The sequence below is a fragment of the Phocoena sinus genome, chromosome 4 (assembly GCF_008692025.1).
Source record: "Phocoena sinus isolate mPhoSin1 chromosome 4, mPhoSin1.pri, whole genome shotgun sequence".
In the NCBI taxonomy this organism is placed as follows: Eukaryota; Metazoa; Chordata; class Mammalia; order Artiodactyla; family Phocoenidae; genus Phocoena; species Phocoena sinus.
Genome location: NC_045766.1, coordinates 145,072,203 through 145,084,725, shown reverse-complemented (window position 1 = coordinate 145,084,725; position 12,523 = coordinate 145,072,203). Strand labels below are relative to the sequence as shown.

The following is a 12,523-nucleotide window of genomic DNA, read 5'->3' as shown; positions in this document are numbered from 1 at the left end:
CTCCTTGCCAGGCTGGCCCCATGAGCGCCACGGGGAGACCTCAGCCCCCGAGTGCCTGGGCCACTGCAGCCTCTGCACAGCAGACCCGCCCTCAGGGACCTTCTCAACGCCCCTCCTTCGTCCTCCTCCCCTGCCCATCTCAGACCCCAGCCACGCCTGGGTCCCCCACTTCTGCTTTGGGGACCTCGTCTCAGGGCTCTTGGCGCTGGGGTACCCACCCACATGCCTCCAAAGGGAAGGGCAGCTGGGCAGTGAGGGTCCGACAGGTCAGGAACAGGGTGGCGCTTACCCCTGAGGAGGTGCCCATGGATCCGGGCGGTCCTGGGGGCCCAGGTGGGCCTGGGGGTCCAGGAACACTGATAGCTACAAGAGAGAAGCCAGAGGTGGGAACAGTGGCCCTTCCTGGATGAGGCTGGAGCCCAGGGCCCACTCTCCACCCGACTTACTCTGCCTGTAAGGGCCAGGAAAGGATGGGGGTCCCGGGGGCCCTGGAGGTCCAGGGGGCCCAGGAGGCCCCTGGCGTCCCTCATAGCCGATACCAGGGGGTCCCTGAGGTCCAGGAGGGCCAGGCTGGCCCTGGATGCTCTCTCCCTTGGGCCCCTAGTGTGAAAGACAAAACACAGGGCGCTGTCACCTACGTCCCCAGGCTGGGGATGGGCAGGCTTGAAGGTCCTGGCTGCATCGGCCACGAGCCCCTGCAGGGAGCACAGCCCCCAGGCCCCCATCCCCCCACCGCCCACGCGGGGCCTGGGAAACTCAGCCTTCCCACCCCGTGTGTCCCGCACTGGGACGGGGCCCTGGGACGCAGACGAGGACAGCCACCCACAGAGGTGCAGCCCCGAGGGCCCCCAGCCCTCCTCCACTCCTAGATGGAAGCTGGGGGCCACGGTCCCCCAGACGCTTTCAGGACAGAAGGTCTCCCGAGGGGACTTGGTGGAGAACAGCGCCAGCAGGAGAAAGGAGGAGCAAATGCCCAATCCGGGAGAGCAGCCACTACGCACCCACCAGGCTTCCCTCGTGGGTGCCCCGCAATCGGGCAAGGAATCGGGAGGGGGATGCTCGGGGCCCAGGCCGCAGGGTGGACCTGCCCTAGGCCCCAGGGACGCAAGCTCTGGTACAGGACGGGCCTGGGCCCGTGTGTGGCACCCACAGACGGCTGGGGTCAGACTCACCGGAATCCCCGGGTAGCCTGGCGGGCCGGGGGGGCCGGGCACACTGGAGCCGAAGAACCCGCCGCCCCCGGGTTCGCCCCTTTCTCCTTTCTGCCCGGCGGCCCCTTGGTCGCCCTTCTCCCCCTGTGGATGGAAAAGCCTGTCGGGACAGCCCCGTTCCCGGTGCCGCGCGGGGAGGGGCGGGCACTGACCCCCCAGAGGCCCACGGTGAAGCTTCTGCGGCCCAGGCCTGGCCAGCCCGACAGGACGGGGCTCGGCCTCCCGCTGCGTCAACTGAATTCCCGAAAAACTGAGCCAGGGGTGCGCGTCCCGGGTGGTGCCCTCTGGGGCCCCGTGTGGGGGGCAGCGTGAGGACCAGGGGTCACCCACCTTCATCTCAGCGCCCAAGTGGAGGAGGTCCAACGGGAACTGCCCTACGGGGGGGGTAGAGTTTGGGGGGGGGTCCAGTGAGGTGCTGTCTTCCTGCCTGGTCCACCCGTCCCCCCGCCCTCGAATTTCCCTAAGTCTCCTCTGTCTAATTTCTGTATTTCTGTGGAGAGATCCCCTGCATGTTTTGTTACACTTATTCCCAATCACTTGATATTTTTTGGTGTTTCTGTTCACGGTGCCTTCTTCCCTTCAGTTTTTATCACTGACACACAGCACTGCAGACGGTCAAGGGGGACCGCTAAACGACGACTTACCGTTAGCTGGGAAATGACCACCATAGGGCGTTTAGTCAACAGCCACCACCTCACAGAGACACACACACAACGGAAAAAACATGCTTTTCCCTCGCGTCGAGGGCTTTTCTCTCTTCGCACCTTCAAGTACACTGGGCAGGGGTGTTGGCCATAGCCGCGTGCCCCTGGATGCTGTGTCCTGGAACTGGATGTTGGTACCTTCGACCCCCTTCACCCACCCTGCATCCCACCTCTGGCAACCAACCTGATCTTTTTCTAAATGGAGCCTTTTAAAGGTTTCATTTAGTCTCTGACCGGCCAGCGATTGTTGTGAACTGCCCCCGTGACTTTGGTGAATTCACTCATTAATTCTGACGCTTTATCTGCACATCGCTTTGGTTGTTGGCATTCACAAAGGTGTCCTCGTGAGAACAGCAGGTTTATTTCTTCCTGTGCTTGTTTCTCTTCCTGCCCCCGCACCCGGGCTGGGCCCCGCGCCGGCGACGACCGGCCACCCCCCGTGGCCCCGCCCCGCCACTGCGGATGGTGGAGAGAGGGTGCCCGCTCTTTCCGGAGCACGGGGGTGCCATCTTCAATGTCTCCTGCTGTCTCTTTCCCTCATCAGTCCGTCGAGGGGAGTAGTATTAGTCTTTTCAAAGAACTAACATCTGAGTTCTTAGCTTTCGTGATGCTTCCTCTTATGTACATTATTTTTTTTCCCCATTCACTGCATCTCCCATCTGTTTTCTGGAGTTAAATCTATTTGTTTTCTAACTTCCGGGGCTGGATGCTTGAAGCGCAGGCTACTTAAGGCTGTGACCTTGCAGACAAGGAGCTGACAAGACCCTCGCTCCTTCTGGGTGGGACAGCGACCTTGGCTTACCCTTCTCCTGTGGCCTTTCCCCTGCAAACCTGATAAAGGTGGGGGTCAGACCCCCAGGGTGAAGAGATGCCTGCTAAGGGAACCGTGGGCCTGGGGGGCTGGGGGAGCCCCAGATCTGGGCTCCGCCACGGCTGCTCCGGGAAACCCCCGCCCGCCCAGGGCCACGAGGCTCATGTTCACGGCCCAGAGCTCCTGTTCTGGGTCCCTCCTCAGAGCGGGGTGGCCCCACCGCCACCGCAGGCCACGGAGTGAGGGCCGAGAATCCCAACCCCGGCCCTGGCTGCACCCTTGCCCCTCAGACACCTCCTTGGCCTTCAGCTCCAGGGTTTCCAGTTCTCACCATGGCCTCTCCTCCCCGCAGGTGCCCTGCCTGGTTGTGTCTTTGATGCTCCCTCGAGGGGAGACAGGCCTGAGGGACTTGCTGTGTGCCCGGCGTGGGCCTGTGGCCTCCCACGTTGGTGCTGGGATTGGGGGCCAGGTTGTCACCTGCTGTTCAGTCCTTCCACCTCCCAACTGACCCGGTCTTTTTTTGCTTTTCACATCTTGAAGCTATGTTGTTACCGGCATAGAAATTTAGAATCGCTGTACTTTCCTGCCAGGTTTACCCCATTATCATTATGGAGTTTAAAAAAATTTGGCAGTACTTCCTGCTTTAAAATACACTTGTCTGATTTCTCACGAGCACACACACACGGCTCCCTTCTCACCAGACTCCCACCCCCTTCCCCCTCAGCTCTCACGTCCTTACACTTGGGGGCGTCTCTTGTAAGCAGCTCAGCTCCGTCTTTAGACAGGAGAGTGGACCCACTCACTGAACATACGTGCCAACGGCTGTGAGTTTAATCAACTTCACTCCCTGTTTCCTGTTCCTCCACGTGTCCCGAGTTCCTCTTCTCCTTTCCTGCCGTCTTCGGGTCGGGTTTTTCCTATGCTGTTCTCCCTTCCTGCTCGGTTATCAGGGGCACGTTCCCTCCTGTTCTTGGCTGGACCCTGAGGTGACAGGTGCATCCTTCACTTGGGTCTGATGTAACATCCTCGGGGCCAGGCTGGGGTCTCGGGGATGTGACCCCTCTGCGGCGGGGCCGAGCGGGGACGCGGGTCTCACCGGCCCTCCTGCTCTACCTCCGTCCCCGTGTCATCAGCACCACCTCCTTCTCCCCAGCGGCCCTCGCGGTCCCCACTGAGGCTCGTGTCCCGAGAGGCCTCGCTGCCCACTTGCTCTTCCTGTACAAGACGGACGTCTTTACCGGATGCAAAATTCTAGGTGAGCGGTTACTTTCTTCCGACCTTTGGGACCCTGTGTGGTCTCTGGCTCCTCTCAACCCCGTGAGGAATCAGCTCCTGGCTCGTGTTGACCCTTCGCGTGAAGGGCTCCTTGAACCTTTCCCGGTTTGGAAGCTCGGCCGTGACGCCTTCAAATGCTCTTCTGCCCCAGCCCCACCGCGTGTCCTCACCCGCACGCGTCTGACCTCCCTCAGCGTGTCCTGCAGACTCTGGGCTGACCCCTCCCCTCCTCGGCTGTGTCCCGTCTGCCCGAAGTCGCACGGAATCCTCACGTCCAGAGGCTGCGGGTTTTCAGTCCCAGAATTAAACCCGACTCTGGCCCATGGGCTCCAGCTCTGTGCCGCCATCGCCTCTTCTCTACGTCTGGGCATCATCGTCGTGGCTAAGGCCAAGCCTGGAGACTCCCGTCAGTGCTGGCCGGTCGCTTGCCCGCTTGGGAATCCCAGGCCCCCAACGAGCTCACCTTCCTCAAGGGGAGGGTTTGCTTCTGCTTCCGGCAGCTCGTAGGGGAACCGCGAGCTTACGCACACTCTGGCAGCGCCCGGGGGGCCGTCTCTCCTGGCTTCTGCCTGGCCTGCGCCCGGCATCACACTTGTTCTCCTGTTTCATCAGCTGCAGAAGCAGGATTCAGAGGGGGATTCTCGCCGTCCCAGGGGACAACCGAGGTGCTGGGAGTTCATCCCCTGGATGATCCGGGCCGATGAGGCCCCCCGCGATGCGCTGGGGGTGCCGGGTCTCCCCTGGGAGGTGCACACTGGGGCCCAGCCCTGCTCCTCAGCGAGTGGGGGGCTGGGACATCCTGCCTGGCCACCACCTCAGGCCCCTGTCCTTTCAGCCCCCAGCCCTGCCCCGAGACCGCGGGGCCAACCAGGCGTCCCGTCAGAGCCCCCTGAGCCCCGAGGGCCTCCTTCCTCCGGGAGCCGGGTGGGCGGGTGCCCACACACAGCCCAAGGCCCCCAGAGCGCTCTCACCTGGTGGCCCGGGTGGGCCCACTTCTCCTTTGTCACCCTTCGGTCCAGAGGGCCCCTGGTGCCCTGGAGGAACAGAGACCCCGGTGCCTGTTACTAACGATGTGACAGAGGCGCCTGGGACAGGCCCTCCTGCCCACGCATGGCCCGACCCTGGTGGGCATTGTGTGCACTGCAGGCCTGGACCAGGGAGGGGGCAGCGTGTGAACCCAGGGACAGTCAGAGCAGGAGCTCGTGACCCGCGGAAGTGCCCGGTGGTCGCGCCCCAGGGGCTGCTCCCAGAGGCCACACCACTCCTGCAGGGAGGGGCTCGAACAAACAGCAGCCTTGGAAGGCCGGTGGGTGGCCGCTCGGTGTTCACTCCCATCCACGGCTGGCCCGCCTGGAAGGCTGTGCTGGGAGGACCCAGGAGCCCAGCAAAGGGGGCCGTGATCAACCGGGACTGGGGGGCCTGGATCGTCCAGCACCCCCGTGAGGGCCGCCCACACCCTGCTCTGAGCTGTGGCTGGAAGGGTGACCTGCCCTCCCCGAGGCCCCAGGACCCTCACCTGGCAGTCCCGGGGGTCCAGGGCGGCCAGACTCCACAAACGCCTGCAAAGAACAGGCCAAAGATGGCCGTTGAGGGAGACGCTCTGGAAACTGAGGCCACCACCCACCCAAGGGTCTGCAAGGCCACACCCCCAAGCACCCCTGTCCCCCAAGACAGAGCAGCAGGGAGGGGGAGGGAGAGGGCACAGGATTTGGAGTCAGGAGCCCCGGTCACGACATGACTGCCCCACGTGGTCACTTCACGTCACTGAGCCTTGTGAGGTAGGGGGTGTTCACCCCCCAGGACCCCAGGGCTCGTGCTCAGAAGCCCAGATCCAGAGAGCCCTCCCTCGACCTCACTTCCCCTGGGGGCTTGTCTTCCAACCAACGGCCCACCAGGTGCGGCCTACGAGGCAGGTGGGCCTGGGTCCCACCACCGCGCCCCTCCCAGAAGCGCCCCCCCCGCCAGGGGCTCGGCCGTGGCTCCGGCTGCCCTGCCTGGGGTTCAGCCCTCCCGGGTCAGCGGCGGGGAAAGGAAGCCAGTGCAGGGAAGAGCGTGAGGACGCAGTGGAAAGAGCAGGTGTCGTGGTGACTTACGTTGCTGTCATAGACAGGAGTCCCGGGAGGGCCTGGGGGCCCTGGGGGCCCAGGTGGGCCGGGCGGACCCTGCGTGGGGGGGAGAGAAAGCCTGGTCAGTCCACACTGGCGTCGACACTGGCCAGGACAGCAGATGTGGGCGGGAGCGTCTCTGAGAATCACGGCGAAGTCAGGAAACATCAAATGGAGAAGGCGTCCGGTTTACTCTGTGGTCGTGGGTCCCGAGGACAGAGCTGTCCCCTTCCCGTTTGCAGAGCACAGTCCCGCTCTAATCCTCCCACGGAGACGTGCGGGCGGCCGTCTGGGCTGGACGCGACCTCGGACACGGCTCGTGTGGCTGCCACCCGTCAGCTGGGTGAGGGTCGGTTCCGTTCATTCACCCGCTCGCAGAGGAAGGACAAGCGGCCGATTCAGGCGGCGTCAGAAGAGCCTGGTCTGAAAGCAACGGCTCACTCGCCAGAGGGCTGGCCTGAGTGATGACGGTGCCGGGGACAGGGTCCCGGGACCTCACGGGCACCTGCTCTCGGGCCCCTGGGCACCTGCGCCCCTACCCTGCGGCCGAGGAGAGAGGGCTGGCAGCGGAACAGAGGCGCAAGCTCAGGCCCACGAAGAGGCCGGACGCGCCGGACGCCTGAGCGGGGCGCGCGCACAGCGGCTGGCGCTCCGCCTCTACGACTCAGAACCGCGGGGGGAGTTCGAGAGCCCCCCGTCCTGCTCGACGGAAGTGGCCCGGTCCACCTCCATCTCAGAACTCTGCAAGACGCCGCCTCGCGTTCTGAGATTTCACGAAACCGCTGCAAGGAGGTGTCTCCGTCACCCGAACGAAGACACGCGGTGACGGAAAACCCGGAAGACCCGCGGCCTGAGCCACTGCCCTCAGGGCCCGGCGTCGCTCGGCCAGGCCGCGTGGGAGGGGGTCCAGGAGGAGAGGCACCGGGTGCAGCCGGCGAGCCCACTGGGTGCCCAGCGGGGTCAGAGGCGAGTCCCGCGTCTCGATGGCACCGTTTCAGGTAGAGGTGATGACAGGGCCCCACCCGGGGACTTTACTGAACCCTCGGCTCCCGAGGCGGCAGTAACTACAGTGTGAAGGCGGTCGGAGCGAGAGCCCCACGGGCCAGAGGCGCCCACCCCAGAGCCCACGCGGCCTACAAGCCCTTCTGAGAAAACCACGCCGGGGCACTGTCCGGTGGCCTTGGCACGTGTGTGTGCGTGTGTGTCTGCACACGTGTGTTTGTGTGCACGGGGGTCTGCGTGTCCGAGGGCCACGAGGCTGCTCAGAAGCCTCCCACAGGTGAGCTCTGGGACCCAAGCCGCCGCGGCCAGGCCTCCTACCCCCGCCTGCCCCGCAGGACACTCACCCTCGCGCTGAATCCCACGCTGGCATCTCCCGGCTCTCCCTTCTCCCCTTTCAGTCCGTTCATCCCGGGGCGCCCCTGGGGCAGAGCACGGTGGGTGGCAGCTGTGAGGGCTGGCCCAGCTGCTCCTGTCCCCACCCAGGGCCTCCTCGGGGGGCCCGTCCCTCTGCGGCCCAGGCTGCCCGCGAGCGGGGCTGGAGAGAGCCACGCTCTGGCGGGGGGTCCCCAGGAGGAGGACAGCGGAGAGACTGCAGCCCACTCCCCTCCGGACCCATCGTCCACGTGGGCCTGGGCTGCTGTCCACACCCGGCACGAGACCCGGGGACTCACCGGCCGTCCAGGGAAGCCAATCTCTCCCTTGTGCCCGGGCCGCCCGTAGGGACCCTGTTGGGGGAGCCAGGTTTTAGGTGAGCCGTGACCGGCCCACTGCCCCGCGGTCGCCCTCCCGACACCTGCCCCCGCATTTAGAGGCGCAGCTGGGATAGAAGCTCGGCTGCCACGCCTGCCCACAGCCAAGAAGGAGACGGTGCCCTCCGCACACGCGCACGTGCACTGCGGGGAAGCCTGGGTCTACTCACCGGGGGTCCTCGGAAGCCAGGCTCACCCTGAACAGAAAACCAGAAGGTACCGTGAGGTGGCCGTAGGTCGCACCCCCCCAGCCCCCGAGGGGTCCCCGTGCCCCTCTGGATGCCCCTGGCGGCGCCCGAGGCACTGACAACAGCCAGGAAGAAAAGGAAGCAGCAACAGGGAGAGAGCTCTGGACGGGGTTTTGTGTCCCGGGGCCCAGCCTGGGGGCCCCGAGACCCAGGGGGTCGGCCCCACAGCGCCCGGGGTTGGAGGGGTCTGTGGGCCCCGACCTCAGCTGTGACACACGGCGGGGCCGGCAGAGTTCTCTCTGCCCTGCGGTCCCTCGGCCCATCCGCCGACAATCCTGGGGGCCTTTGGGGACCCCCTGCAGGCCTGTCCCCGACAGCCTCCTGATCCAGACCCAGCTCTCCCCAGGGCTGGGGGTCCCTGTGGCGGGGGGGGGGGGGGGGACCCAGGGCACAGGCCCCCGTGGAGCCCATTCCCGAGCCCAGCCATGCTTGGCCCCCTCCTGAGGAAGGAAGGCCAGGATCCCTGCCCCCAGCGGCAGTGCCCCCAGAGGGCCAGCCAGGCACCACAGGGGTGCAGCTCCCACAGGCGAGGCCCAGGCCAGGGCCCCCCAGAGCCCCCGGCTCCTCTGCAGTGTGGGCTCCACTGCCGGGCAGAGGAGAACGAGGGGCCCCGAGGACCCTCCCACCAGCGTGGTGGGAGAGGAACAGATGGACGGGCGAGGGGCCCAGGCTGCGGAAGCTTCCAGAGCCCAATCAGCAGAGGCTCCCATGCACGGGCAGGAGCTGCCCCTCTCAGGAGGCCAAACCCCTCTGTGCCGTCTCCACGGACCCCAAGCCCCGCTGCCCCGGCCAGGCAGGACGGAGGGTGCCAGCTGGGCCCAGACGCCCCCTCACCTTGGCTCCTTTCTGGGCGGAGGTCAGCGCTCTACCGTCAGGGCTGAAGACCATGCCCGGCTCACCCTTCTCGCCCTGGAACAGGGGGGTGGGTAAGGAAGGCCAGTTCCGCAAGAGCAGGCCTCGCGCCCCCCCCCCTCCCCCAGCCCTGCAGTGAACCGCCCTCGGCACCGACCCGACAGACCAGGACGCCGAGCCGTGAGCGGGGCCTCTGGCAGGTCCAGGGAAAAGACCAGAGGGGCGTCTGCCCCAAGTTCCCGGGCACGGCCCCCCTCCCCCCGAGCGGTCACCCGGTGACCCTGGACGGCCCGGCCCCTCACCTTGGGTCCCGGGAGGCCCTGCTGGCCTCTGGAGCCCAAGTCTCCCTTCGGCCCGGCTGGTCCCTGCAGGAGACACAGAGCGCTGCCCAGAAGGCCCCTGCCTCAGGGACCCCGCCCCGCCCTAGACGCCCGCCCGACACCCCTGTCCGGATGGGGGCTCCGGCTCCGGTTCCTCGGCCTCACGGGGGCCCACCCGGCCTCCTGCCTGCGAAGCAGAGGCCCCGCGCCCGCTGGGGAGGTACTCACGGGGAGGCCTGCGAGCCCCACCCGGCCCTGTGGAGAGAGAGACAGCAACGGTCAGGACCTGCCGCGGGGAGGTGCACGGCGCCCAGCCCGTCCCGGGGCCGCACGTACCTCGGGGCCCGGCACGCTCGCCAGCGCTCTCTGTGCACGAGTCAGCAGAGCCAGGGTCCCGGAGAAGGAAGGAAAAGGACCACGTTTACCATGAACACTCAACTCCCGTGACATTACCCACACAAGACCCACAAAGAACACCAGGCAGTCAACGTGAAAGACATCGTCCTGGCTTTGGCCTCAAGGTCCCTGAGGCGAGAACTGAAGCACCCCCGGGAGTCCGCTCCCGCACCACAGAACCGGCCCGGGACCCTGGGACCAGGCGGCAGTGCCCCCCACTCCCCCGGGTGCTGCGCACGGGGGCCGGAGGAGGCCTGTCACAGCTAGAGCGGGTGACATGCGAGCAAACAGCACGACCAAAGGGCAGCTCTGGAAGGGCCACAGCTTCGATGCCAAGAAGCCCCATGGAACCAACAGACTGGGACCCCCGTGTCTCTGGAGGTCGCCCTACAGGCGGAGGGCTGGGGACCTGGGGCAGAGCACATGTCCACCATGCAGGGTTCTTACGTCCTGCTCCGACACGTAGACGACAGGCCCTGGGGGTCCGGGGGGTCCCGGGAGGCCTGGCTGCCCCACTCCATCCTTCCCTGGGTCGCCCTGGAAGAGAGTTTCCCCTAGGGTTGAACTGCAGCCCAGCCCGGACTTGGAGGAGCTTCCGGTGCCCACGGGGTGTGAGGAGACGCCTGAGGGCTGAGCACAGTGGCCCACAAGCCCCCACCCGAGGCAGGGCAGGCTCTGAGCCCGGATCCCGCCCAAGTCTCTGCACCACGTGGGCGGGCACGGGGCAGAGAGCAGCACGCCCGGCCCTGCCGTGCACCTGCCACCCGTCCACGGACACCCGCCGACCCCTGCAAACTCACCTTCTCTCCCTGGGGCCCTTTTTCTCCTTTTGGTCCCTGTGGAGACAGGAGGGAAATCGTTCATCATAAACAGCACACGAGCCCCGCTTCCTGGAGACCCCAGGCCCCCGGGACTGGCCCTGAGTGAAGATGTGGTTTCCCTACATTGACCAAATGGGGCCTGGAGGGTGGGGGGTCAGCCACGCAGGAAACCCCCTTAGGCACCCTGGACCGCCGGCTCACGTCCCACGGAGCTGGGGTCTCCGGGCCCTGTGGGGACCCTGAGATACACACTGGGCGCCAGCTCTCACCCAGGCGTGGCTACTTTGGGGCTGTCAGTGCAGCAGCCCTGGGTGGCCACTCACCTGGAGTCCGGCTGCACCCTCCCTGCCAGGAAGGCCGGGGAACCCAGGAGCTCCGTCTGCTCCGGCCTCTCCCTGCAGTGGACATAAGGAGAGCACGTGCGTCAGCCACGGCACCCGGGTGCCACGGTGACCCGGAGCTGGCCAGGCGGGGCTTTCTGCTGGCCACCAGCTCACACCCGATTCAACCTGGTCTCTTGACCAGGTTGAGGGAGATCCAACCTGCTCGGCCTCCTGGGGAGCGCCGTGGGGCAGAGGAAGGGGCAGGGGTCAGAGGACTCTGCTACGGAGCCAGGAGGGAAGGAAAGCTGTCCTGTGGGCAAACCCGGGGGGGCCCGTGGGGGACAGGGGGACAGTGGGAGAAGGACGCTGGGCCTGGCACGGACTCACCCCTGTTTCCTAAGGCCCCAGGCAATGGGGACGAGCCAGGCTCCTGGTCTCAGCCTGGGGACCCCGCCCTGCACCCCAGACCAGGGCTGCTAACGACTGTGGATTTCCTGAACCCGAGGTACTGTTCTTACCTTGGTCCCTGGTGGCCCCATGACTCCAGGATCCCCCTAAAGTGGACAAAGCATTCTGTGGGGCCGCGAGCGCTGGCCAAGCCCCCGGGCAGCGCCCACCCGTCCTCAGGTCACCAGATGGTCCCCACGCCGCAGCTCAGAGCTGAGGGCCCCGGGCCCCGCGCCCACCCACGTGCTGAGCGCACGTGGCCTGCACTGTGCTGGAAGCCAGGCCACCACTTCCCGCAGAAGCAGGAACACGCAGGTGACTTCACCTTGCACGGTTCAAGAAAGCTAAGAAGTACGTCCTTCTAAAGAAGCCATCTTTCCAACTGTCTCAAAGGTTTGCAAATCAAAGCAGAACGCTCTAGGAGGCTGGGTGGCACAGCTGGCCCGCGGGGGAACCCTGCACTCCCGGACCACAGCGGGGGCCGGAGGAGCAGGGTGGGGCTGCTATGGCCCTCGCCACGCCCCCCCCACCACCGGGAAGGGTGGGAGCTGCTGTACCCCAGGGGTGGGGAGGGGGCAGGGCCAAGCAGGGAGGCGGGGCCGGTGGCAGCGAGAGAAGCACCCAGGTTCTGCCGGGCGCCAGCCACCGCACCCCGGGCTGGGGGCTCCTTCCCTGAGCCCCTCGCTCTCCCCATGTCCGCACACACCTGGCACGTGTGGAGCCAGAGATCTCGACTCACGGGGTTAGAAAGATGGGACGGCACCACCCCCTGAACCGAGCTCTGGGGACCGTCTCCCCGTTAGGCTTTTCTGTGTTTTGCAAATTTCCCACGAGGAACTTGGGGCCACTGAGCAGTAGCTCCTGGCGGGGAGGGGGTGAGCGGCGGGCGCCCCGGGCTAACACATCTCTCACTGACCTGGACTCCAGGCGGGCCAGGCGGTCCCTGTGGGGGCAGAGAAGGAAAAGGGCCGGGTCGGTGCTGTTCCCGCCCCTCGGGGGACAGCCTTTCCCCGCAAGAAAACGAGCCCCTCTTATAAAAAACGGAAGAAAAGGGCGTTTGTGTCAACAGGGGCCCGCACACCCCGAAACCCCACCAGAGGTGGCCTGTCCTCAGCACCACGTGGCGTCCCACAGATGGCACACAAGCCGGCAGCGGGGTGGGCGTGAGAAGTCACCCCAACACAGAGAAACCTGCGTTTCATTAACTAGAAACAAATGCATGTGAACGGATGGGATGCTGCCTTTTGGCCTCCCCAGGT

The 12,523-nt window shown here is 65.9% G+C and overlaps 1 protein-coding gene across 3 annotated transcripts in view; it reads right to left on the bottom strand.

Annotated features, from left to right (window-relative positions):
* Positions 1 to 12,523, bottom strand: part of COL18A1 (collagen type XVIII alpha 1 chain) — a 93,819-nt gene that overhangs the window by 4,391 nt on the left and 76,905 nt on the right. For 2 of the 3 annotated variants that reach the window (XM_032631136.1, XM_032631137.1), the window contains exons 18-36: positions 12,181 to 12,207; positions 11,336 to 11,371; positions 10,818 to 10,889; positions 10,474 to 10,509; positions 10,121 to 10,210; positions 9,614 to 9,643; positions 9,506 to 9,532; positions 9,260 to 9,322; positions 8,940 to 9,014; positions 8,028 to 8,054; positions 7,780 to 7,833; positions 7,453 to 7,527; positions 6,095 to 6,163; positions 5,518 to 5,560; positions 4,973 to 5,035; positions 1,542 to 1,585; positions 1,173 to 1,295; positions 447 to 600; positions 290 to 363 (exon numbers count right to left, since the gene is read on the bottom strand). In XM_032631136.1, the coding sequence (XP_032487027.1) occupies positions 290 to 363; positions 447 to 600; positions 1,173 to 1,295; positions 1,542 to 1,585; positions 4,973 to 5,035; positions 5,518 to 5,560; positions 6,095 to 6,163; positions 7,453 to 7,527; positions 7,780 to 7,833; positions 8,028 to 8,054; positions 8,940 to 9,014; positions 9,260 to 9,322; positions 9,506 to 9,532; positions 9,614 to 9,643; positions 10,121 to 10,210; positions 10,474 to 10,509; positions 10,818 to 10,889; positions 11,336 to 11,371; positions 12,181 to 12,207 (1,182 nt within the window). The remainder of the gene's footprint in view (positions 1 to 289; positions 364 to 446; positions 601 to 1,172; positions 1,296 to 1,541; positions 1,586 to 4,972; positions 5,036 to 5,517; positions 5,561 to 6,094; positions 6,164 to 7,452; positions 7,528 to 7,779; positions 7,834 to 8,027; positions 8,055 to 8,939; positions 9,015 to 9,259; positions 9,323 to 9,505; positions 9,533 to 9,613; positions 9,644 to 10,120; positions 10,211 to 10,473; positions 10,510 to 10,817; positions 10,890 to 11,335; positions 11,372 to 12,180; positions 12,208 to 12,523) is intronic. The other variant, XM_032631138.1, reaches the window with a different exon arrangement.